General features: G+C 44.5%; 1 protein-coding gene across 2 annotated transcripts in view; it reads left to right on the top strand.

Annotated features, from left to right (window-relative positions):
* The window catches only part of CADPS (calcium dependent secretion activator), a 211,882-nt gene that overhangs the window by 126,315 nt on the left and 60,852 nt on the right, over nucleotides 1-24,715 (top strand). Inside the window, exons 14-19 of one of the 2 annotated variants that reach the window (XM_017826840.1) lie at nucleotides 4,177-4,364; nucleotides 14,420-14,521; nucleotides 15,357-15,420; nucleotides 16,182-16,305; nucleotides 18,696-18,764; nucleotides 19,629-19,646. In XM_017826840.1, coding sequence (XP_017682329.1) covers nucleotides 4,177-4,364; nucleotides 14,420-14,521; nucleotides 15,357-15,420; nucleotides 16,182-16,305; nucleotides 18,696-18,764; nucleotides 19,629-19,646 — 565 coding nt within the window. The remainder of the gene's footprint in view (nucleotides 1-4,176; nucleotides 4,365-14,419; nucleotides 14,522-15,356; nucleotides 15,421-16,181; nucleotides 16,306-18,695; nucleotides 18,765-19,628; nucleotides 19,647-24,715) is intronic. The other variant, XM_017826841.1, reaches the window with a different exon arrangement.

The following is a 24,715-nucleotide window of genomic DNA, read 5'->3' as shown; positions in this document are numbered from 1 at the left end:
CCCCACCACAGTGCTTCTCTCACTACCCCACACCTTGCACCGCACGCAAGGACCAATCTCCTCTGAGGGGCTCAGAATCAGTAAATGCCATTAGTGGTAGTGAGTTGTCACCTCCCTGAGGAGAGGAAGGGCTAGGAGGAACTGTTGTGGACGTCCCCTGAGGTAAGGATGGGGTGGGAGAAGGCTGCACTTTACCCGCAGATACCCAAGTGGTACAAGTAGGCTTGGTGGGAGCATTGTCAGACCTGCAGCAGGTTCCTCACCGGTTCCATCGAGGTCTTTGCTCTGGCAGGCAGTGACATTGGCATGCAGCTTCTGCTCCCCACGCATGGCTGACCCTAGGAAGATCATCCCCATCCATGCATGTCTGAGAGGTTGGCTTGCTGCTGGTTTGTCTCTGTGCAATCTCGGGCCTGGTGAGAGAGCTGTGGCTGTTGAATTAAACCTGTGGAGAGGTGCGAGGCCATCACTGAAAACAATTAACACTGTTTTTCTTCAAGAAACCCACCAACCGCACTTCTGCTCGTTATGGAGATGTTTAGGCCTTTGATAGAAGCTGCTGGAGCAGTGGAGCTCCCCTCAGCACCAAGTCATGCCTCTTGGGAGCGGAGCATCACCAATTAACCAATTAACTTGATCTTCTTTCAAATCACCCATTGCAGTGTTGTAAGGAAGAGAATAATGGCCTGTGTTCACCTACACTTGGATTTCACATGCTTCTTTACTTGCTTTACCGTGGTTTTGTCCTGATTATGGTGTAAAAAAAAAACAGACTGACCTCAAAATTTGAGTTTAACTGCAAAGAGCTCCCAGTGTTCTTACTGTGCCATTGGGATGTTGGTGATAGCACTGCGTTGACTTGGCTGGAGGAGCTGTGAGCCCGTGGTAAGCCTGCTCTGTCCACTCTGTGTGCTGCTGGGCAGTTCTTATTCTCCCTACAGGACGTTCCATGCAAGGTCCCACGGAGTTTTGCCTCGTCACACCTCTTCTTGTTTTCAAACGTGGACCTGGAGGTGCCAGGGAAGACTTACCCAGACACAGAGGATAACTCAGCATCACTTCCTTTCTGTGGAACCAGGTTAAACAACGCAATTGTGAGCCCACTCATGGGCTGAGCCAGGCATCCCTAGGAAAACAAACAGCCTGGCTGACTCAACCACAGCAGAAGTGATGTTTACTGGCAGAGAGCTCAGTGCTGGGAAAGGGGAAGAGCGCTTTCTGCAGAGCTTGCTGAGGGCTCCTGCCTGTCATCCACAAACTGGTAGCGGAGTCACGCTCAGGACTCTTCCTGGACTATTGGGATGAGCATTCAGCTGTTCCAGCATGGTACAGACCCCACACATGCGTGGGTCTTCACTCCTTTCACTTGGACATGTATGCTGTTTCTGAGACTGCCCTTCAGCTCTTCCCAAGACTTCCCAACCCACTGCCAGCATCCAGCTCATACAGCTGGGTCCGTGCTGGAGCTGTACTGACCATGATGTGTCAGCATTCATGGAATTCCCATTATATGGCACAGCATGTACTGATGGAAAGTCTTCAGAGTGCCCAGCCTAACCAAGATATGTGAAGGAGTCAGATTAAGAGGTCCATGAAACAGGCCACCAAGATTAAATTCTCTTGGACTTCCTGTGGTAAAAGGCAAAATTTAGCTAATGAAATGTGAAAATTTTCCCTCAAAAATTCTGTTTTTCTCAAAATTTGCATTTGCCTTTAGAAAGCTGGTCCATGTTTCACCAGCCCTGACCAATCCTTGCTTTTCCCAGCTCCAAAGCTCCCATGGCGCTCCCTGCTGGTGCCTTAGACACATTTTCCTGTATTGGAGCAGTTCAGCTTGTTGAAAACAGTCAGTGGAGCTCCCTGTGCTCTGCGCCCTTTCTCCATTGTCCCCTCCAGGTTTCCTAATTCCATTGGAGACATCTGTGAGGCCACGTTGCGCTATACCTCTCTGCACTGGGGACAGACACCCCATGTGTCATCACTGTCAGCTGCATTTGCCAGGCTGGCTGGGTGTCAGCTGGTTGGGCCAGGCAAATCTTCATCAAGAGCCAGGATCTGCCTGAAGATTTGGGAGATCTGTCTGAACACCACCTTTCATCAAACCTTAGGAGTTTTTCTGGGGCTGCGGTGAGCAGCATTTACTGCTCCCTTGGAGCCCCATTCAGCAGCAGGTGTTTTATTTCCTACCTCTTCCTGCAAATGAAGACTGCTTGGTTCTGTTGGGCTCTGGGTCTCTCCACCCACATTCTGCTGCCTATGGTCTAATGAGGTCTGAGGGTCACCACTGAACCTCTGAGCTTTTGCTCACACTTCCCCTCCTTGCACCATGGCAGCAACCCTGAGTGTTTGCCCCTGTCCCTTGTCTCCTCCTGAGGACCAGCATCCAGTTCAGGGGAGCAGTGTGGGTTGCTCTGGATCACTGGATCCAGCCTCTGCTTCCTTCACTTTAAATTCTGGGCTTAATACTTGACTCCAGTGAAATCAGTGCCAGCCTTCCCGTCAGTGTCAGTAGGGCCAAGATTTCACCCTGTAGGGAGAAATGAGTCCTTTGTATGCATTAGGTGAATATAACAGTTTCAGCTGCACTTCTATCCCCATAACCAAACACAGACATCTTTCTATTGCAGAGCAATCACGACATTTCTATATTTTTACCGTGCCTGATAGCCAAAGACTTTCGTGAAGAGAGACAAGGTGAAGAGATCATCCAAGGATGTAACAAACAGGCAACATAAAGAACTCCAGAATCAAGCATAATGCCACCAACCAAAAAGCAGACAAAATGCCATTAAGACTGGTGAAGGCAAATATACCCCTCCCAAAAAATAGCCTTCCAGAGGGCTGTCCCATCTGCATTGTTCTGTGTCTTCATTTTGAAATGTGCACTTCCAGTGATCCCAGCACTGTAGCTACTCCCTATATCTATCATTTTCCCCTCATTATTTTAATTCTTTTCTCAATCTGTTTTGGAGTTGGCCCAATAAGGATGAGCAAATCCTTCTCTATGTCTTTGAGCTCTTAATTGATATTTCTTCAACTCTTTTCAAAGCAGCTATTTTGGCATCTAGAAAAGATTTGGTGTCATCTGAGTGGTAGAAAATATATTTTAATCTTTCACAGCAGTGTTGTTTCTAAGATGTAGCATTTGGGGTAACAGATGGGGTGGCAAAGAAGTTGCCTATAGGGGCAGTGCTCTGCCTCAACTACTCTCCCGCCCGCTGCAGGAACTTTTCAATTAAACGATGAAAGATTTTGCAGCTTGATGCATTCCAGAGCTGCGTCTTAGCAATTGTTTAGCACCCAAATTTCCATGTAAATATTGACGGTTTTGCAGCATTTTGAAAAGCAATCTACGAGATTATTCTTGTTCTCATTAGCGCCGTTCCCAAAGGCAGAGGCACGTTCCGCTTCGGCTGTCCCAGGATGTTCACTGGAGCCATCCCCTCGCAGGGAAGGGCGTCCTCCTTGGGAGTCCGGACACTGCACTGCACTGCAAGCCGTATGTCAGCAGGCCCTCAGGACTGACAGACAGAAATAGTCTGAGGTTTCTGGATGTGTAAAGAAACCCTGCTCTTGAGCAGAGCTCCCCTTGCTTCAGTGCCGAGGAGGTGGGCAATGTCAGAGCATGTCGCCAGTGGCACAAAATAAGGATCACGGGAAACATCCCTTTCTGATACTGCAGAGCTGCCTTTCTCTGTCTGCAGGACATTCCTACCTGCCAGATGCAAGAGTCATTGTTCAGTGTAATCCTCCATACTGTATCTTCCCCCACATCAGTCTTCTTGCTCCTGGCCCAATGTACAATCCCATCCCCAAAACTGTTTCACACTGTTTAAATAACCAAACCTTTGTCATCTCTTAAAGGTGTCTTTTTTTTTTTTTCCTCTTCTTTTTGCTAGGCACTGTCATGAACTGGCCTAACTTTTCAGCATTTAAGTGACATTTCCCTTTAATGGTAGCATAATATGTTTTTGTTAACAGTTGCACTGAGTATATGCTGTGTTTGAGTGATGATGTTCAGACTGTATTGTTTGAGTGACCTCTCTCCTTTTTCCTTAACATAGCCTTAGGTTTGTATTCCTTTTATTAGAACAGTTGACCACTACACCTCCAAATCTGATAGCCTTTGTATTTAATAACTTATATTTAAAATCAAGTCTCTTTATTTCTAAACAGGGCTGGTTTAGTCCTGGCCAGGTCTTTGTGCTAGATGAGTATTGTGCACGTAATGGAGTGAGAGGCTGTCACAGACATCTCTGCTACCTCAGAGATTTGCTAGAGCGCGCAGAAAATGGAGCTATGATTGACCCCACCTTACTTCACTACAGCTTTGCCTTTTGTGCATCACATGTTCATGGCAACAGGTAAGGAATTCTTCTTAGCTAGCAGCATCCTGCCAGCAAGGGATGACTTTGTCAAATATAGGTTTCCTTGGATAATGCACAGCAGTCCCCAATTTGTTTTCATAGTGGATGTTTGGCAGCAGCACTTCTAGTGGCATAGTCGGTTTGTTTGTTTGTTTCATTGCTTGTTTAATGTAAGCAGTAAAAATGCAGGCAGAGGATCCAGAAATGAAGGGTTTTAACTTTCTTGCCCAGGCACCTGCTAGATGCAGTTCTGGACAAGATAAAGTTGAAGTACATGTGACTGTTGCAGGTTGAATAAATACAAGTAAATGATACACTGTGCTGATTTAATTGTTGTGAGAGAGGATCTGACAAATTGCAGCAGTGAAATTTTCAGTACTATCAAAATTCAGTGTTCAAAAGGGCTTTAAGCCCTTGAGCACCCATGTCTCATTTAAAGTCCACATGACATCAGTGCAGAAATTGCTTAGACATAACTGAAAATTTTATCTTGCACTGTTTCAAAGCAGTTTCAGAAGAAGCCAGTTCCTTTCTCTCAAATGTGGAAAACCTTTGATGGGAGGAACTGGAGCTGTGCTTTTTCCCTCTGTTTATTTTGCTGACAGCTGTAGTATCTATTGCAACTTCTTTTTCTGCTTTTTTTTCTGTTAAGTTGTATTATATACTTTGAGATATCACTGTGTATCCTGCATATGCTACTGGTATAAAATAATGAGGTGTTTTCATAAATGCTCTGGTAAATACCACCCCGAATTACGACATGCACTGCCCAGGTTTCACATTGCAAGGCTGCCACTTGCTTTTGCAGTTACTTTCATACATCTTGTCATGGAAACCAAGTTTTTGATTCCTTAGTTTCTTTTTTAGTTCTGACTTTCCTTTGCTCATCCGTTCTTTCTTTGCCAATTGTGATATGATTTCAGTTGTTTCCTTTCAGCTTAATTTCCTTTTGTTTTATTTTGAGTTTTTTCATGCTTTGTTCTTGTTTCTTTCACTTTTGCTGCTGGTCTTGCCCCCCACATTTCAATCACTCCCCCAAGAGAACTCATGGCAGAATTACTTGGTGGGTCACAGCCAAGTGCAGACGGTGAGGGGGGCAAAGCATCTCAGGCCCCTGCTGCTGAGACGGAGACAAAAAAGGATTCCAAAAAGGAGTCCAAAAAAAAGAAAGAGCCCAAATCCCAGCCGAATCCAGAGCCAAAAAGGTAAGCAAAAGCATGCAGTGCACAGGAGTGTGTTGCAGAGGGCACTGGGGGCTCCTTGGTCACTGAGCACACTGGGCAGTTTGCATCCCCACAGCTCAGGGAGGCCCACTGTGGCTCTGGCATTTGGGTCATACACTCTCCTGGGAGCTGGATGGAGTTTGGGCACCCAAGTCCCATAGGGGGTCAGGACCTTGAACTTTTTAGGCATGTGTAAACATGTGAGATAGCTCACATGACATGTAGGGGATGGGACCAGGCAGCAAAACTGGCTGCCCCATTGCCCTTTGTCATCTCAGCTGGTGTGGGAACAGGACCTGGCTCAAAGCCCATTTAGCCCATAACAGAGAGAAGGTCAGATGCCAGTCACAGGTCCCCCATGTACCTTTGCACAGGGTCCAGCACAGCCAGAGCTGAAGCCTCCTTTTCATCAGGGTTGGTGGCGGGAGGTATCTGACAGTACTGGCCAAGGTGACAACCTGCCATTCCCTCCCCACGGGGCTGGAGAGTTGTGGGCTCAGGAAACATCATGCTTTAAAACTCATGTGATATGTAGACCCCAGTCTCATGCTGTAAAGCTGTCCAGGGCTGTGTGTGGCTGCTGCACGGTGCTGGGAGCTGCTGGGCACAGCCAGAGGGGAAGCTCGGCCATGGACGGGCTATTCCAGTCACTGAAATAGTCACATTCCATTTAAAATATTCCAAGAAAGAAGTGAGGTGTCTTGCTATGACTTAGCTGTCTTTAGCTGATGCTTGACTTCACATCAGAAGGTTGAAGGTTCATATTCCTTCTTGGTCACTGCTGTCTCTCTGTTGCCTGGGGATTTCAGGAGGCTCTGTGCGGGAACTGCAAGGCTGCGGCATCGCGCGTTGCCACCAAGGGCAGGCTCTGGGTAGCACCCAGCAGTTTGGTGCAGAGACCGCGGGGTGCAGCGTCTGGCTTTTGCTATCAGAAGGTCACAGAAAGGGACCACAGGGGGTCTGAGAGAACACACGTCTCCGTATCTTTTGTGTCTACTATAAGAAATGTGAATATCTGAGCGGAAGAGTCACGATTTCTTTTCAGAGAACTGTTGAGGCCACATGCGTGATGCGTTTGCGAGCTGGCTGGCAGAGAGCGATCGAAAGCCGGTATTTATCCGTGCAGTCCTTCCTGGCAGTTGCGACGTGTGTAAAGCCGCGTTCGCTTCAGCTACGTCCCTTCCTCCCACCTGCTGTGTCCATACATTGCTTGTTGCCTTATGGCTGGCCCTGCTCTCCCCAGGAAACCTATAGCTCATGGCAGAGCTGAAAACTTTCCATGTAAAATTTGTCAAGGTGGCACACCTGCCCCAAGACCCAGCACGGCATTCAGCAGAACATCTTGGAGCGGCCATGCATTGCATTGTTGTTGGGATGCACAGTTGTCTGGGAAAGATTGAGTTACGAGATATTCTTCTGTTTAACAGAGGCTTCTTTTTCTGTCGAAACAGAAAAAGTCTTGATTTTCTTTACAAAAAAAAAGTTCCTTCACTTTTAGACAGTAAAAACCCCGAACGGGTGGTTTAGCTTTCCCCAGGACGAGGTTGGCTGTCAGTCAGAATATGCCACCCAGTAATGAAGGTCGAGAAGGGAGATAATTTCATGTGGCTATCAATCTCCTGTATTAGCAGCAGACAGTGATGGAGCTGAGGTGGGCTGTCTGTTTGTATCGTGTTTGCATAAGGTCAGGCAGTGAGACAACAGTCGCTCGCAGTCAGCGGGGAAGTGCAGGCGGGCTGCAGTGCGGGCGCTGAGGACAGCCTGGAGGTCAAGGCTGACAGGATGACAGGCGTCAGTGTGGGCACGATGCCTCCTCGCCCGGCCGGCCCCCGCCTCGGCAGCACACCGCCGCACCACAACCGGGACAGGGGCAGGACGGATGCTGGTGGAAAAGCACCTCCAGCTTGGAGCTGACCCTGCGGCCGCACCAGGTGAAATGGTCAAAACGGGATTTTGGGGACATTTTGTAGCCCTGTTGCTTTATATGTCAGAGTTTGGTCGCCCCCTCCTTTGGGCTCATGTTGCTTATTCAGAGCCCTGACATGATCTCTCTGTACCAAGGCTGTAAATCACTGCTGTTTGTGTGACAGTCCCCTTAATTTTTTGTTTTAATTTCATCTTTTTTCCAAGTAAAAATCGGGTTAAATGTAAATTACTTGTCCTAAGTTTCACCTCTTGCAGACACCTGACTATGTGAGGTCGGGTTGTCAGGAAGACAGGGATCAACAAGAGAAATATCCACATGGTTTGCTGTTCCCCAGGTACTTACTCTTCACTAAGACTGAGGAACTCGATGCTTTTTAACTGTTGTGGTCACTAGTGAGTTGGTAACGGAGTCTTGTCCACTGGGTATCACTGGATGCCTTTTGTAAAGTCCTACCATTATGAAAGATGATGTGATTTCTGATATATTTACTTAGGTGACAGGTGAGAAAGGCACAGTGTTATCCAGTCATCTGACAACATACATTGTGTTTTTGTTGATGTCTCTGCATTTGGTATCACCACTATACTGAGGTTGTTGCTTTCCTTTATCAGTAGTTCTTAAAAACTAGCAAAGGCAAGAGCAGGAATGGTTTTGAGAACACATTGTGATTTGGGGTAAAATTGTGGAAGGTTTTACATGGCCACTGAGGTCTTTCCCTGCCTTCTCTTTCCATGTTTTCGCTGTCCTCATGTCAGAGAGCTATGACTACTGCCAGCCTTGTTTGACACACAGAGAAGGGATGTGTCAGAGGAACTTTGCTGCTTCCCTGTCTGTACATGGGAGAGCCATTGCAGAGCAGAAAGTTGAGCTCAGCTTTTCCAGGTCAAAAGGTAGTGCCTAAACCTTGAGCAGTGGTTCCTGCCCCTTGCAGTCGCTTTCAGGAGTGGCCTTGTTTCTCTTGTGCATTTTTTTGATTTAGGCATATAATAATATTGTTTTTCAACTTTAAAGTTGGCACCATAAAAGACTCTTTTTGTGCTAGTTAATACCAAACTTTTAAAAATAAGACTTAAAATATTAATCGTGTGCATGCTTAGTATTAGCAGACATGGAGCTTATCAAAATCAGGGTGCTGGACTGAATCCTCTCCAGTCTAGTAATAACTGAACACCATAATTTTCTGCAAGTTGCAAGTTCAATGACAATTTACCCAAGGTCCAAGCAGCTCTGTTAATTGATTTGGTATATTAGTGACTTCCCTTTCTTCTGTAAACTGTATTTTATGGCCTCAAGCTTGTTTTCAAGAAGTAACTCTTTCATTAGCTAATGGTAACATTTCATTAGTGTTTTTACAGCAGAAATAATGTGAGTGTCATAAACCTTGAGGAATTGAAAACTGTGTGACATACCTCTAATTTTTTCCATTGTATTCTAATTGCATATCTGGCTGTTTCACATAAAGGCAAGGTTTCTACACAGCCAGTTGAAACAAAAGAAATCCAGGATTGTTTTGGTCCCTTCAGTAGTAAATATGTGAACATTTTATCATGATACTTTTGTGTGCTTCCCTAGGACTTTGTGTTGAGTTTCCAGGTCTCATTCAGATGCACTGCCCTGGCTGCAGGGAGGCAGGTTGGATCTGGTGGGGTGTGATGCCGTACCCTTTCTTTGGGTGCCAGCTCCATGTCCCATCCAGCCCCGTGATGAGTCCATGGTGACACAGCACACGCTACGACTGTCTGTCGGATGGGATCCGGCGCCTGTGCTGAAGGGCAGTGGGTTGCCAGCCACCAACAGATCACCAGCTCCACGGCTGACGTGATTCATTACAATGGGTGTAGGATGGCAGGGCTCAGAAACCATCCGGTGCAGCCGCGGTGCGTCAGGGGTGCAGATCGCACATGAGAAGCGATGAGCCGTGACTTGGCTCAGTGCTGCGGTGGTGGAGGAGAGCCCGAGCGAAATGAAGGCAGGAGTTGGGAGATGAAATGGCTCCCATGCTCGGCAGCATCTCACTGGGGAAGCACCCAGGAGCTCTGGGATGAACAAAGGGCTCCCGACCGGCATTTCCTGCGCCGTGTGAATCCCCAGAAGGAAAAGGGAGCCGGGGAAAATTGACGTTTGCTGAATACACTTTTTTCCTGGGGGTCTAGACAGGTGGGCTCTTTCAGGTCCAATTTGCTGGGGGAGATGGGGGAGGCAGCAGGCAGGCAGCTGTGATCCTGCCCACATCCCCAGAGCTCTGCCCCGTGCAACCGGTGGGACTTTGCGCAGGCAAGTCTTCCTGCGAGGGATCCTGAGAAAGCCTATCCTGACACATGCCGTCCAAGGCACTAATCATTGATGTTTACTGTATAGCTCATATGTGCTGCACCTGGCAACCAGCAAGGGAGCTGAAGGCAGCACGTGTTTTATATTTGAGTTGTTACTTAAAAAATCAAATTATTTGCATCAGTTTTTGACATTGTTTTTTTTCCCTTGGCTCTGCATGCCAGGGCTCACAGTGCGTGCAAAGATCTGTTTGCTACGTGTAAGCAATATTTTCCCCAGTAAAAAAAAAAGTGTAGACAAGTTAAACATAAAAGGTGTAAAAGATGATATGTCTTTTCATTTAGAAGCCGCCATGGTATTTCATAGAGGCTTATGTCAAAGAGATGAACGTGCTGGAGCTATACTGTATATTTATAATTGCATACAAATGCATGCTATTGCTTCATATATTAGTCTTTGTTAAAAAATCATTTTGATATATTTGTTTTAGCAGCATAACTAGCCCTGGGGGCACTGGGTATAATTAGAAAAGGGCATGGGGGGAGGCGGGACTTGTAGAATAAAGCAGTGGCCTTAGGATCACAGGTCCTAATTATAATTTATAATTAACGCTGGAATTTGCACAAACCATCTAAGCTAAACAAGGACTATCATTTTTGCTGTTTAAATTGCAACCCTTTTTTTTTAATATCACCACCTGCTTTGTTGATGTTGTTGTTTTTGTGGCTTAAAACTTAAAAACATGGAGGGATTAGGAAAGTGGCATTTAAAACTTTTCATATGAAATATTTACAGTGGGAATTTACTAGTTTAGAGCCAACACAGTGAATCTGCAGCAGAAGGAGTGATCTGAAACTTGTTTACTTATAATTAAAAATCTCGTTAGTTATTTTTCTTGCCTTTTTTGCCCTTCTGCTTCCCTCTCTGCCCACAACTTCTGCCGTACACCTCAAGTATCCATGAGCAGGAGCTATAGAGAATTGGATGGAATTGTGTCTCCACACAGATGGAGACATTAATGTTGTTTGTCAACCTGAATTCATAGACCCAAACCCGTTTTGCCCCTCATGTGTTTGTATATACCATGTACATCAAAAACTTTTTTTTCCCACCCCTTTGCTCTCCTCTCACTTCTCATCACTGCTTCAGTGCAGTAGTGATGTGTTTGTGGACTGTGTGTGAGAACACGAGTTCCTGCAGCTGTGTTTTAGGTGTCCTTGCTGCAGAGATGCTGTTTGCTGGAGGAGTCAGTGCTTCTGTCCATGAGATCAAATAGCAAGTATCAAAGTTGAGCTGGAGACCTTTGCTGAAAACAAAATTGCCAGTAAGCATCAGAACGAGCTGGTGCGACTTGAGCTTCTCTTGGGGATTTTTTTTCAGCCCCATCAGCCATGTACTGGAATTGTCTCTAGCACAGAAGCGAATCTTAAATTATAGCAATGCTAAGCTATATTCCCTTTGTGTTCTTGCAAAAAGGAAAATAAATATGTTCCCTCAGAAAGATTACATTTTCAAAGTATATTTGACTTGAATATTTAATTAAGTTTCAAAATTATCGAGCTAATAAATTAAGTGCAAGGCTTTGGGTAGTGTTTTTCCAGTTCTATCTATATCCTGCATTTGTCACTAATTAGTGAGTTCCTAATGCTTCAGCTTCTGGGAAGATGAGCAACAAAGATTAACATAACTAGTAAATCTGAAGATGTGCAGCTGGGTTATAGTATTTGAAATTTGACAAAAACATCGGAAGTATTATTATTTGTGACATGGCTCAAGATGGGGGATTGTGAGGAAAGCAAAGATGACAGAACTGGTGCTAACCACTGTGACAACAACTTGAAAAGCAGCCGACATGACATCTTTCCTATCATGCTGCCGAAAATGTCAACTTTGTGAAGGACAGTGAGAAAATGGTTTGCCGAAAATTTGAAAGGTAGACTCAAGAGATGCTCATCATGTCAGATGCAATATAGTCCACAGCTGGGTGAGAAAGGGAGTCCTTGCCACGGTGATGGCTCTCACTTGGCAGGCCCTTCCAGACATCCACGCTGCTCCAAAAATGGCTACAGCTGACCTGTAGATTGTCTCAAGTTTGCATGATACACGAGAGCAGCGTGTGTTTACACGGCACAGCACACCCTGCATGGAGGGAGCAGTGGCTGGAGCCGCTGGGTTTGTGTCCTCCCGGCTCACACAGATCCCAAGGACGGCAAAGACAAGGGGTTAAGCCTCCATGGTCTACACGCGGCTTGGTGGTTTGTTTGCCATCCCTTGGGGTGTTGTGACTTGAGCAAGAGATGCGTTGACCAGGGGCTTTGTCACCAGAGCCCACCCCTCATCTTCATGTGGGTCAGTGATGCTTCCAGAGCCACCACTGCCCAGCCGGGGCACGGCTGATGCTGCCACGTCAGCCCATCCCTGGTGTGCACCACGAGTCGTTACAAGGCGAGCGCTTCGAGTACAGTGAGAAGCTGAGACTCCTGTGAAAGGGCTGCGACCCAACCCGAGCTGTCAGATCCGGCCATTAAATCTCACCAGCTGAGGTTATTGACCCAGCAAAGGGTAACACAATTTTCCAGTCCCTCAGCAAATCACTGCCAGGGCAGGCGGCTTTCCCTCCCTCGTTTGTCAGTGCTGAGACAATTAACCCAGTGACACTCTGAGCTGTTGTGGGTACAGGGGGAGGACCGAATGCCAAAAGTCAAACAACTCTGCCCCTTAATGTACGGTATTTATTGTAGTCTGCCTTGAATTATCTCTCTCTGCTTGGGAGCAAACCAGGCGCTGTGCAGTGCACAGCATCACAAAAGGCATGGACATCTCTGTCTGAATATTAAATATTTTATGGAACTTTGGAATAAATTATATTAAGTATGTTAAGACATTAATTTTTGCTCGTAATCTAATTTGGTTTTTTTGTGGCTTGCTCATTTCTTCAAAATAACTAGTACTAATTAGGTACTAATGAGACCAGATCCATACTTCCAAAATTGTTTATGAAATGTGTTCCCCAGCTGAGACATTTTATCCAAGTTTCAACCTAAATCTTTTCTCCTATTTTTTTCCTTAATACACAAATGAATTTGGCAAATAATCAAAGATTCTGATTAAATGCTGTTTAACTTTAAATACATGCCCTGGTATTCAAGTCTTTTTCTGTGTCCATGTTGCAAGTTTTATTTAATGTATATTTAGCTATAAAATTTTGCAGTAAATATCATGTACGGTTTGCAAGTTCCTCTTCCCAAATGTTTTAATGGTTTATTCACCTGTGTTGGAATATCAGAGTTCATATTTATGATACTAAGAGCTTACGAAATGCAGGGTCAGGGAGAAGTGATGGCACAGATTTTATAGCTTTTAAATTTTTATAGCTTTTTTTTTTTTTTAAGTTTAGGGCCTTTGATTCTTTAAGAGGAAAATAAAGCCAACCAATTAACCCCTGACAGGAGGTTCATTAGAAGCTTTGTAATCCCTTGCCAAGTCTTTTGTAAAGCCAAACCAGTCTAGTACTGCGGATTTATGCAGCTTAAGCTGAACACTGGAGGAGGCCTTTAAGTAAGAACATTGTTCAATTTTAAGACGTCTTACATTACCTAAAGAGTGCCTGTGCCAGCAGAGTTGCCCAGGAGTACACAAATCCATAGACTTTGCTCTCTGCAATGGGAAGCAGTGCCGATGATTGTCTGTCTGGCAATGGATGGATTACACTTGCTCTTGCCTGGGATGCTGCTACGCCGCAGATTTTGCCATGTGGGTGTGGGGGAGAAGGAGGGGATTGCTGCTCTCTGCTCTCGGGTGGGTTGGCATCAGCAGAGGTACAGGGTGGAAGAGCACAGGGACCACCACATCATCCAGCCCCAGGAGAGCCTCGGCAGGGACTGCCTGCACACTGTGCTCTGTGAAACATGCGAAACACCCCAAGGCAGCAGGACCTGAGCGTCTCTCTACACACTCCTGTGCACTCCTCAAATACAGGAGCATCAAATAGTCTGAGAAAATCTGTGATAAATTGTATAATGTGCTTGTTTTTGTAAATTAAAATTAAATTACCAAAAAGGCACTGCATTTTCAGTGCAAAATGCATGTCACTCTCTGGGCACATTTCGGCAGAATATATTGAAGATGGTTCACTTCAAGAAATCAGTATAATGGGGTGATTCAGCGGTTAAGAAGAAGTGCAGAATTTTCTATTCTGTTTATATATATGTCTTGTTGTTGATATTCTTTTATACTGTGAATTGTGTTAAATTAGTAGCTGAATTTTTCTGCAGAAATTCAGTCTCTGTTTTGCCGGCAATGGGCCCAATCCTGCAGCGAGAGCTGGCATTGCACTCCGTACATATACCTGTATTTATGGGGAAATCTGCTTTTCCCAACTTATTTAATAAGGAAAATAAAGGGGAAGGGGGGACTTCCACATCTAGATTATCACTCTGAGAGAGGATATTTGTTTATTTTTGATACCTTGGCAGCAGTTCTGCTGCAACCACCCATGTCTCGGCATGGCACATCCCCTGTCCAGAGTCTCGCAGTTGATGAAGTCCCTTTTGGAAAAGGCAGTGTGCTGTGGGGATGAGGTACCAGGGTGCTGAGGTGGAACCCAAATCACTGTGACATTTCTCTTCCAGGCCTGATGGGATAGGAACTGTGACCGTGGACGAGAAAGAGCGCTTTGAAGAGATCAAGGAGCGGCTTCGTGTGCTTCTGGAGAACCAGATCACGCATTTCAGGTAAAGGCAGAGAGCCCAGGCTGGATGTGAGAGGACTGATTTCCTCCCAGCTCCCTCCCATAAGCAGCAAAGCCAAAAGGCAGGTTTTGAATGCATACAGGAATTTTGCATAAGTGACACAGACCTACACAGGGCAGTGCAGCATGTTTATAGCTGGAGTGTGATTTTAAATATATATCCTTTAAAGGATATCTCAAACCATCTTGCTCTCATAGGCATGGTAAAGCTGTGGATTTTTTCTAAAATATAACAACAAAAAAATCCCTTATCCTCTTATATCTCTGTTCCTCTCAGTTATTACCCACTTACTTTCCCTTCTCCCTGGTATTGACAGGCAGGGCTTTCTGCAAGGATGTCACAGTATGGGAAGGATGGATGCTCCCCCACAAAAAGGGATGAATGGCTCCCACTACACCGGTCAGGTCAGGCAGACTGTGCACGTTCACACACAGATCAGCAATGTGAGTTACCTACAGCCTGGTACATCTCCAGGTCTCCAGCTGGAAGTTAATGTCCTTTCCAGAGAAGCTTTTTCCCCCCATTTTTACAAGAAGATGCTATTTATCTCTTTCCTAGGAGATATAAAAACTCTCCAGGTGACACCCAGATTTAAGAAACTGCTGCAACTATCAGCTTACAACTAAGCTATATTCTGTTTTGCTGCCTTAGTGTCCCTAGCAAACCCCTTCAGAAAGTTACTCTGTAGAAAGACTGCTCATTCCAGGCAGATGGACTAGGGAATTTCTTGGGCATATTTAGGAAAGCATCTTTATAGCTCAGGAAAGGCTTGTTCACATGCACCTGGTCTGGTATTGACATGATGTGTTTTTTCTAGGTACTGCTTTCCATTTGGCCGTCCCGAGGGTGCACTGAAAGCCACTCTGTCGCTGCTGGAAAGGGTAAGCATAAAACCAGCAGAGAGTCATTCAAATTACCTTTATTCATGTACCTTTCCATCTAGAAGAGCTTGAGGAGCTGTTGACTTTGCATAGGACATACAATTAATAATAGTTAACATTGAAGTGTGGGTATTTAGGTGTCTCTCCTGCTTCTGCTTGAAGGCAGGTGTGTAGCCTGGCCACTAAGGGCAGCACAGCCTGTGTCTGTGTTGTGAGGGTGGAGGATCTCCCTGGAAAGGAGCCACACCACAGATCCTTGTCAGCGATGGCTGGCTGCTGCCCAGTGAAATTCCCGTCTTCAGACAGACTTGTTCCCCCAGGATCTATGAAACCTGCTCACCATCATGCTCCCCATCCCTATTCCAGCCTTCCCGCTGCTCTGACATCCTTCTCACCTCTGCTAACCTGCCGTATGGCCAAGCTCAGACCCAAACCCAAGTCAGTGAGCAGAGCCTAGGAAGAGTAAAATATTGCCTGGCACTGGGCAAGCTGTTATGGATCTTAATGTCATGCCCTAAAAAATCTCAGCACAGATGTCAGGGCGTGCCATAGGGTGTAGATACAGAAGGGGAATAACACAGGAGGGGTAGGTCCCACGTCTTAGGCTGGCCAAGGTGACCTTTTAGCAGGTCCTGCCTATTGTACACATGCCTCGAGAGCCACACAGCACTAGCATAGGGATATGGATGGATGTGCTGGGCTTGGAGAAAAGCAGTTCCGTGTGCCCGATGCCACAACAAATCAGATTTTCTTGTGTCAAGGTTCTGATGAAAGACATAGTTACTCCGGTCCCTCAAGAGGAGGTAAAAACAGTCATCCGTAAATGCTTGGAGCAAGCAGCTCTAGTCAATTATACTCGACTATCAGAGTATGCCAAAATTGAAGGTAAGGCTCTTTCTTTGCGAAATTACAATTTTTCTTATGTTTCTAGGTGGCAACTGTGGCTGGGAGCTATTTAAAAGAAGCTCATTTGCTATTTATTCTCTTGTCAATAAAACTGTTGTGATTCAGAATAATTTCTGTGGTGTTGGCTTCAGAAGCAGTTAAGAATGGAAGCTATGCAAAACGTTTCTTTTTCTGGAAAAGAGAGAGGAAACAGTTAACAAGAACTGCAGCTTTTTTTCTGTGATCGTTAGTGCATTTGGCCAGTGGTGTAGTATTCAGACTCACAGTCGTGGTTTTAAAAAACAAATTGAGAAATACTTGGGATGTCATCTTTGCAGCTGAAGGTATAGTGCAGCTAATTGCTTGTGACAGCTCAGGAAACGAATGAAAAATAAAAAGCTGAAAAACTGTTTAAATGTATGTTTAATTGTTTGTAGCCAATTTAAAATGTCTTTTTTTCTGGGAGTGTTTCATTGTCTTTGCAGTTTGCTTAACAGTCATTGATCAGCGATCCCATACTTGCATCAGATTTCTTTCTTGTCACTCTAAATCTGGCATAGCTGATATTATTGACCTTTTAAGTTATGGGAGAATAATAACCAGTGACCAGAGACACATGTAGCCATCAAAAAGACATTTTAAAGTTTGCTGGAGGATATGTGTTACTGAAGCTCTGCGATACAGTCGTTCTTTACATGTTTTCAGTTTATGTTGGTACCCTGTTGGCTGCTGTTCCCAAGTTGAAACTCCCACCCAACTTTTTCCAAGTTCCCAATTGCTTAAACCTGTGTGTTCCAGATGAATGGTATGTTCTGCTCTACACTCTGGGTTTCTGTCATGTGTGATGTGAAGCTTTCCCACAGCCAAGATTATTGTTGTATGCCTATAGGACAATATTGAGAGGAGGAAAAAAACCCCCTAAAACTCCCTCTGATTTGTTCTTAGTTCTTGTTTACATGAAAAAATTGGGTTGTTATTATATGGCAAATTGTCCAGGTTCTGTACATGACATGTCCTCTCTTTTTCCATTTTTCTTTTCTGTCTAATGATGCAAATTGTGTACCAGTGGTAATGAATTCATTGTTATGCATCCAGTGAGAAACACTTAAGAATTGGGCACTAAAAGGATGTTTATCAACTCTTGACTTGGTAATGAGTGACAAAAATAGAGAAGGAACGAAGGTTTCATAAGCACTGTATTATCAGGCAATTTATCAAAGTACTCAACTTCACAGGATATTTTAATTGGTGTATTCTGTAAAATGCAATGTTTAAATATACTTGACAAGGATGGAGGACTGAGAATCAAAAGCAGCTTTTCTGTTGATGGATGCTTTCTACCCAGGGCTGGCTCCCTTAGGTTCTCTGTGTAAATATCACTAACTCGTTGGTAAGATTTGCTCTCTTCTTTCAGATAAATCTATGCAAAAACAAACTTTATGATCTGTAAGTAAAAATGCATTCATTTCCAAAGTAGAACAGTTAGTGTGTACTTTTCCTTTTGTGCCTCAATTCTTCTTGGTTGTGTTAATTATCTGCCCTCTTTTTTGCACTGTGACTTTTAGGTCTGGGAATACTTTGAAGCAACAAACCTATTTTTTTTCCAGCTGCCTTTTCAGGGAAATAGTTCATTCCACACTATCTGCTCTCTTCTGCTTTTCTCCTCCTTTATCTGTGATTGGCCACAGCCACTTTTTGATGCTATTTCTACAAAAGTGGTTGTAACACCAATTTCCAAGCATGCTGGGATTGTTAATTCGAACAACCCAACATCCGCCAGCTGCATGCATCAGGTTTTCTCTCATGAGCATAGTCCACTAGATGTTCTAATGCTTCCTTAGAAGAGCAAATGCCACGTTTCTCTTGGTGAGACACGTTCCTGCACGCCGTACATGGCTTTGAAATCTTGCTTTTGAAAGCTGACATTTGAATAGCCACATGTTGAAGGGACTTTTGTCAGAGATGAAGAACCAAATCAGTGGCAGCAATGCTTGAGGCTATGCTTATGAAGAAATACCTGTGAAAGCCTTAGATACTGAAGGCTGAAATCCTTAGTATCTTGGAGCCTTAAACCAATGAAATTCTATTTCCCTCTATTCATGATGTTTTGATCATTATATTCTGCAAACAGTTCAGAGCAAACCTTTAGAGTCATGGTCACAGCCTCTCTTGTGACTCATGGGCATGCTGAATGGTTAATCCAGTAGATCTCAAATTTTAACCCTCCTTTTTTTTCTTTTTTTTTTTTCTTCTTTTTATCCTGTATGTTTCCCAAAATACTCTATGGCTACTTTCCTTTTAACCTGATATGAAGTTTTCCTCTGACCTATAGCCTATAACCTCTTTACTTCTGACCTAAGCCTCTTGCATGCCCAAATCCTCTTTTATAGGGAAAAAGAGAGAAATGTATGAGCATCCTGTCTTCTGCTTGGCCTCTCAAGTGATGGATTTAACCATTCGTGAGTACCTACCACCCTCCTCTCCATGCTGTCCTCGCTCTCTCTGTTCTCATTACCTCAAGAAAGTCCAGATCCAAACCAACTCACTCTCCTTGCTTCAAGTCTTTTAGCATTGGCTTGTCTGTTGCTTCTGTCTGTGAAACCCAGTGTGAGAAGTCCAGTCACTTTTTATCAGCCTAAACCAGGTTAGACAATTAACCCATCTGTTTGTGACAAACTCAGACCGTCTGTAAGTTTTTTCAGTTCTTCTTTATGTCCGTGACCTGAATGCATTTTTACTTTGCTTCTGTGTAACCCCAATTTGTAAAGTGCTTGTCACTGGTACACAATCAAAAGGTAGCAGCTACATCGGGGAGAAGTGAGCTAGAGGTCAGATAAAGGACACTTGGAAAAAGCCATCCCTTTGCCTGCGTATAAGATCTTCACCCAATCCTGTGTTTAAGATCGTTTAAGGCTGTCCTTTCTCTGTACATCAGATCTTAATGTCTCCTGTCTGTTAGCTCTCGAGCGGAAGGATGCACTTTACTTGCTCTCCTCCTCGACTTTTTTACTTACTCCTTTGCACCGAGCTCTGGAGGGGACATCCCGACCCTGCTGTCACTCGGAGATCCCCTCTGTGTCCTCAGAGCTCGCCCTCTCTGGTTTTCTATTTGTGCAGCGTTTTCTCTCACCTCCGTGAAAGGAGCTTCCTTTGGTAACCCCACGCTTGGGGGGCGGGGGGCGAGACGGGGCGACTTTTCTTCTTTTCAAATGTCATATATCACGCATAACTGGGGGGCTGTGCGGTCCACTTGCTCATTAATCCTGCATATCTGTTCTTGTTTCTCTCTTTTCTCTCCTTGTTGCTTTCTCTCTTTCATATAGAGAATCAAAAGGACGCAGGTGAACAATTGTATATGCATTATAAATTGTTAGGACTGTTGAGTTATATTTATTTTGTTTTCTATTTTCATAGCTCCTTAAGATATGTACTCCTTCAGGCTGAAAATGGAGATGCATTGATACTTAAGGAGTTAATTTGTGCTGTCTACATAATCTCCTTTTCCTCCTTCCATAGACTAGAGCGTAGATTAGAAGTACCCTGTAGAGATGTAGTATCTTCTTAGGAGACAGTTGTAGAGGAGAATCTAGTCTTTGTAAAGAGAAAGTTTCTTGTTTTCCAAAAGAACTGCAGCTCATTTTGGGTGAAAAAAATGTTGGTGATTTGGCCATTAATTTTCCACACCTAACAAACACATTTATAACTAAACTAACGTTCATTTTTGGTTTCCATACCTTCTGTTTTATGCCCTTATGAGAGGACTGGGTTTTTCTTTATTTCTATTTTTTTGTTAGTGTGTAACAAACAATCCAGTGGGACAGAAGTTGTGTTTGTCTCTCGTTTATAACCTGTGGTGACATGTAACAAGGTAAAGGCTCAGCTCAAGTGCCCGTCTCTGCAGAAGGGATGGTGGAGCTCTGCAGCCCCTGGTCTCGTTTCTGTTGTATCCCAGAGTCCTAGTTCCAAAGTCCTTGAAACCTGAACTGTTCATTATTTTTGTGAGTAGATTGTTCTGTTTTGTGGAAAAAAAAAAAAAAAAAGGATCAGGTTGATTTCAGCTCTGTTTGCAAAGGGAAATTGCTTCGGAAGAGCAGTACAAGAAGCTGGGCCAGGTTCTGGCTTCCCCAGACCTCCTCATCTCAAATTTGGCCCATAATCTATTGCATGACATTAAAATTAATTGTGAATAAAAATCAATATTTAGAAAATGGAAAATAATTTTTCCTCACAGCTATAAAAGGTGCAAATAAACAACGAGCAAATAGAACAATCCCAATTATTACCATTAACTGCAGCAGTTAAAGTGAGCACAGGCTGTTGTGCATTAAGCACAGTAAATGCACTAAGCATCATTCTTGCTGCAATGGCCCATTGCATGCCTACAGTTTAGAAATTCAGAAGGATATTCCTACAACCCACTTCATTTAAAAATAAACTTGCTTCTTCTCTATGCTTGGAGCGAGTGACAGGGCACAGGGAGTTGTGACTCTGCTGCTTTGTGCCCACAAATCTCCCTTTGTCTTACATGAAAAATTTTCAGGCAAGGTCAGCAGGACTCAACTTGAAACCAGTTCCTCAGCTTAAGTGGAGTCAAAAGTGACTGGGGTTTGGCCTGACTTTTTATTTATTTTGCCAGAAGCAAGAATAAAAATAAGATACTGAAAACAACAACTTCTTAAACACACAAATGTCACCCTTTGATGTCCTTTCTCCTGAGTAGTGTGTAGTCTCTTGCCATGCTTTAAAATTTTGAAATAGAACATTAAACAGGAAACTATGTTAAAAGAATTAAAATTAATTGCTTGCTTTAATTATGGATTAGACAAAACTACTAACAGATTAATAAGTGTAACCTTTTAATAAGTGTTTGTCTATTTATATAAGTTGGGAATCCACAATTCCTTTGGAAGAGAATAACTTCTCCATCCCTTGTGCACAGGGTTTGTGAAATGTGCTGCACTGTGTTGGAGTGCTGTGGCACCATGAACACGAGTGCAACCTTGCACTGGTGGAGTTGGGTACAGGCAGCTCTAGAGATGGTGCCAGCCAAGGCAATAGTTGTAAGCTTGACAATTGATTGGTTTGATGTAAGACTGAGGGGTTTTTTTTTAGTTTTCAGACCAGATATTTCTCATATTGCAATTTGGGTTTGGTCTCTGTAAAGAGAGGCTTCTCATGGTAGTGCTGAGTTGGTGCACACAGATGAGAAACAAAGATAGGTCTCGCCTCGGTGCTTAGTGACGGGGTGGCAGAGCAGTGGGATGTCTCCTGCAAAGCAGAGGGACCCACTGAACTCCTATTGCACTGTCACCAAGGGAAATCATCTACTCTATCCAAACATGTCAGGTTTTTGCTTCTCTGGCAGCCACTCCATCCCCTTGCAGGGAAGCAGGTCTCCCAAGGCTCCACATCTCACCACACTGGTGAGCACTGTCCTCCCCGGACAGACTGACGGGGAAGCCAGACTTCCCCTGAAAACACACCCGGTGGTGATGCCGGGGTGGGTGTGAGGCTGAAACCCAGTCATTGTGGGGGGCAGTGCTGCCCACAGAGCAGCGAGGGGCAGCTGCAGTGGCCGTGCAGAGGCAGGCATCTCCCAGGTGCCTGCGCCAGGCTGGGGACCCGGGCGCACCCCCAGGAGAGGGACTGAGCACAGTCTTGGGCTGCATCAGCCCCAGCTGGCACCAGCCATGGAGCATCTTGCACGTACAGTCGCTCCAGCAGGCGTGGAAGGCGTCCTCCGCCGAGGAAGCAGGAGCAGGAGAGGTTGGTTTTAGACTAGAGCGATACAGCAGGTTGTTAAGAAGCAGTGGTATTTTTCAAGGCGCTCATACTGGCCCTTGTCACAGTCCCATGCTCACTTTACGTCACTCGCCTTCCCTATTTCTGGATCCCAGCCTGGGAAGCTCTGTGCACATATTCGTAACTCTCAGCTGAGGAGCTGAGCTGCCTGACGATTAATCAGGTCCGAGACAAGGAGAGGTCCTGTATGATTTGTCAGCCCGGCCTCTGCTGGGCAATCCCTCCAGCATTTGTGGTAAACCCCAAAGCTTAAAAAGAACATAAAATTATATTCCTCACATAAATACAGATGCAAAATGTATGAAAACATCCGTCTTTTTATGTGAGGGTATAGGCTGAAGTCATTAATAAATCCTACACTTTCACTCAGACATGACAACCTGTATCCATGTGCTGCCGAAATGCTGCTTTATTTGTTTCATTCCTTGAAGTGGCATTCAGTTGTGTTTAATGAAGAATCGTTATGCAGCTTCTGAGATTTCCTCTTGCCCTTTCAAAGGCAGTGTTTAGAGAAGTACAAAGTTATTACAAGAGGTTCAGAAATCCGAACATCTGCATTCTGACATTATGTTTCTACAAGTCTCTCACCAGCTGTGGAGCAACTTGCTGCCTGAGGCATGACACACAATTCAGATAGGCACAAATTCTTCACTAGACTCAGTAATGATCAGAAAATCAGGAGATCAGTTCACTTTGCAGTATGTTGAGGTTTTGAGGTGAACTGGAGTCTCTTGCTGAGTTGAAAAAAACCATTTTTTTCATGATTTTTTTCTTGCCTTTAAGATAACACATCTAATTTTGAAAGAAAGAATATTGTTACTGAAATCCCTTTCAGATATATGCAAATTCATTTTATGAATGTAATAAAAGGCTGTTTTGCCTTGTCCATTATGGCTAAGTCCATTATTCTTTACAATTGTCTTGATAACAGCAGCTTTTTATATCATTTTGATGATTGGCTTGCAAATGAATGCACACATAACACTTAGATACTAAGGCCGTTGGCAAGGGTCGTATAGTTTTAATTATTCCAAGGAAATCCTTAAATCAGTAGCTACAAAAATACAAATTATAAAAAATACAAAAAGTCAATAATACTCTTCTATTGCAAGTGTAATTCTTGCTGTTGTTGATGTAACCCATGTAGCAGAAGTCATGGTGCTGAGTAAGAAACATGTAGTTTGAAAATCTTTCAGTCTGTAAATTCACACACAATGAATTGTATGCAATAACACACCCAAAGTAGCACAGATTTAACAATGTACCTGTTATACTCATTGCAGGCTGAAGCTTATTGCAAGCACAAACCCAGAATTTGCCAAGTAATTTGAGCTTCTGCAAGTATTTTATTCGCCAGTATCACAGAGAAGCATAAAAACCTTTGGCAGAAATTTGTCCAGGAAAGCACTTTGTCAGGTTGTTGGTAAGGAAGAAGCTGCTCCTGCCTCTGATTTCAGTGATGAAGGTGTTTAAATCCTACCCATCTGACACACATGAGGAGCAAATACAAGAGCATTTCTGATACTAAACTGGCTGTGGTGAGGGATTAGAGAGGAAAAGGACAGGGAAAAAAGAAAAGCCAAAGTGAAACAAAACCTGCCACACACACTGCAGCTCTTCACTAGCAAGTGCCATAAAACCCATCCAGCCTTACATGTCTCCCTCTCTCCGAGCGGGAGCTGAGCCACCCCTGAAAGGTGGAGTCCATCAAAGGGACTTCACGTGCCATCTTGAGGAGCTGGACCCAGAGAAGCACATAAACTCCAGTGCCTCATAGGGCATGGCAGTCACAGCCCCATTTCTGTCTAAATTCACAGAGGAAATTAATCTTTTTCCTTAGCCAGACCTTAATCTTTTAAATTTTCTTGCCGTAAAGAGACAACAAAGAAAAGCATGGGTTGGGACTCACAGGGTGTTCAGTGCCCCCAGGAACAGAGAGAACTTTTCTCCTTTCGCTCCAGGTGGTTTTGCAGCCGTAGTGCAAGAGCCTTGAATTTGGGTCTGAAAAATTGGAATTAAACAAAGAGCTGAATATTTGTGCAGATTGGGCCAGATCAGAATTATATCAAGAGTTTGTTGCTTATCCTGCTGCAATGCCTTGTGGAAGCTTGTTTCCAAGAGCGGGTGGTGGCAGGGGGATGCCAGGAGCAGGGGAAGGTGCTTGGGGGGGTCTCACAGAAGTGAGAGCCACCCCGGGGCACTGTGCTGACAACTGCACAGCGGGAGCCTCCTCCAAGCTGTTCTGTACGCTCTGCACTAGCGACTCGTGAAGATGCTGCTGCATCTCTTGCTTTTTCCTCCTCCTCCTTCTCTGTTAATGACTTTTCCCTAGGACAGAAAACACTTGCACTAGTCAGGCCCATTCAACACTCTGGAGTCTGCATGTCCATGAAGTCTGAGACCTATTTTTTGATGGGTAGCTGTTGGGGGTGCAGGGGCTGGACTCACATTTAAGGATGCCTGAGGGTTGCAATGCTGAGGTGTGCAATGAGTTGCAATTCTGGGATGGGGGCAGTATTAAGAGGAGCTCTCTTTGACACCCCCAACTTTGGCACCCAACAGACTCCCCTGGGTGGTGAGGGTTTCCCAGCCCACTATTGTCACATGC

The sequence above is a fragment of the Lepidothrix coronata genome, unplaced genomic scaffold (assembly GCF_001604755.1).
Source record: "Lepidothrix coronata isolate B3197 unplaced genomic scaffold, Lepidothrix_coronata-1.0 Scaffold131, whole genome shotgun sequence".
In the NCBI taxonomy this organism is placed as follows: Eukaryota; Metazoa; Chordata; class Aves; order Passeriformes; family Pipridae; genus Lepidothrix; species Lepidothrix coronata.
This window is presented reverse-complemented; position numbering and strand designations above follow the sequence as displayed.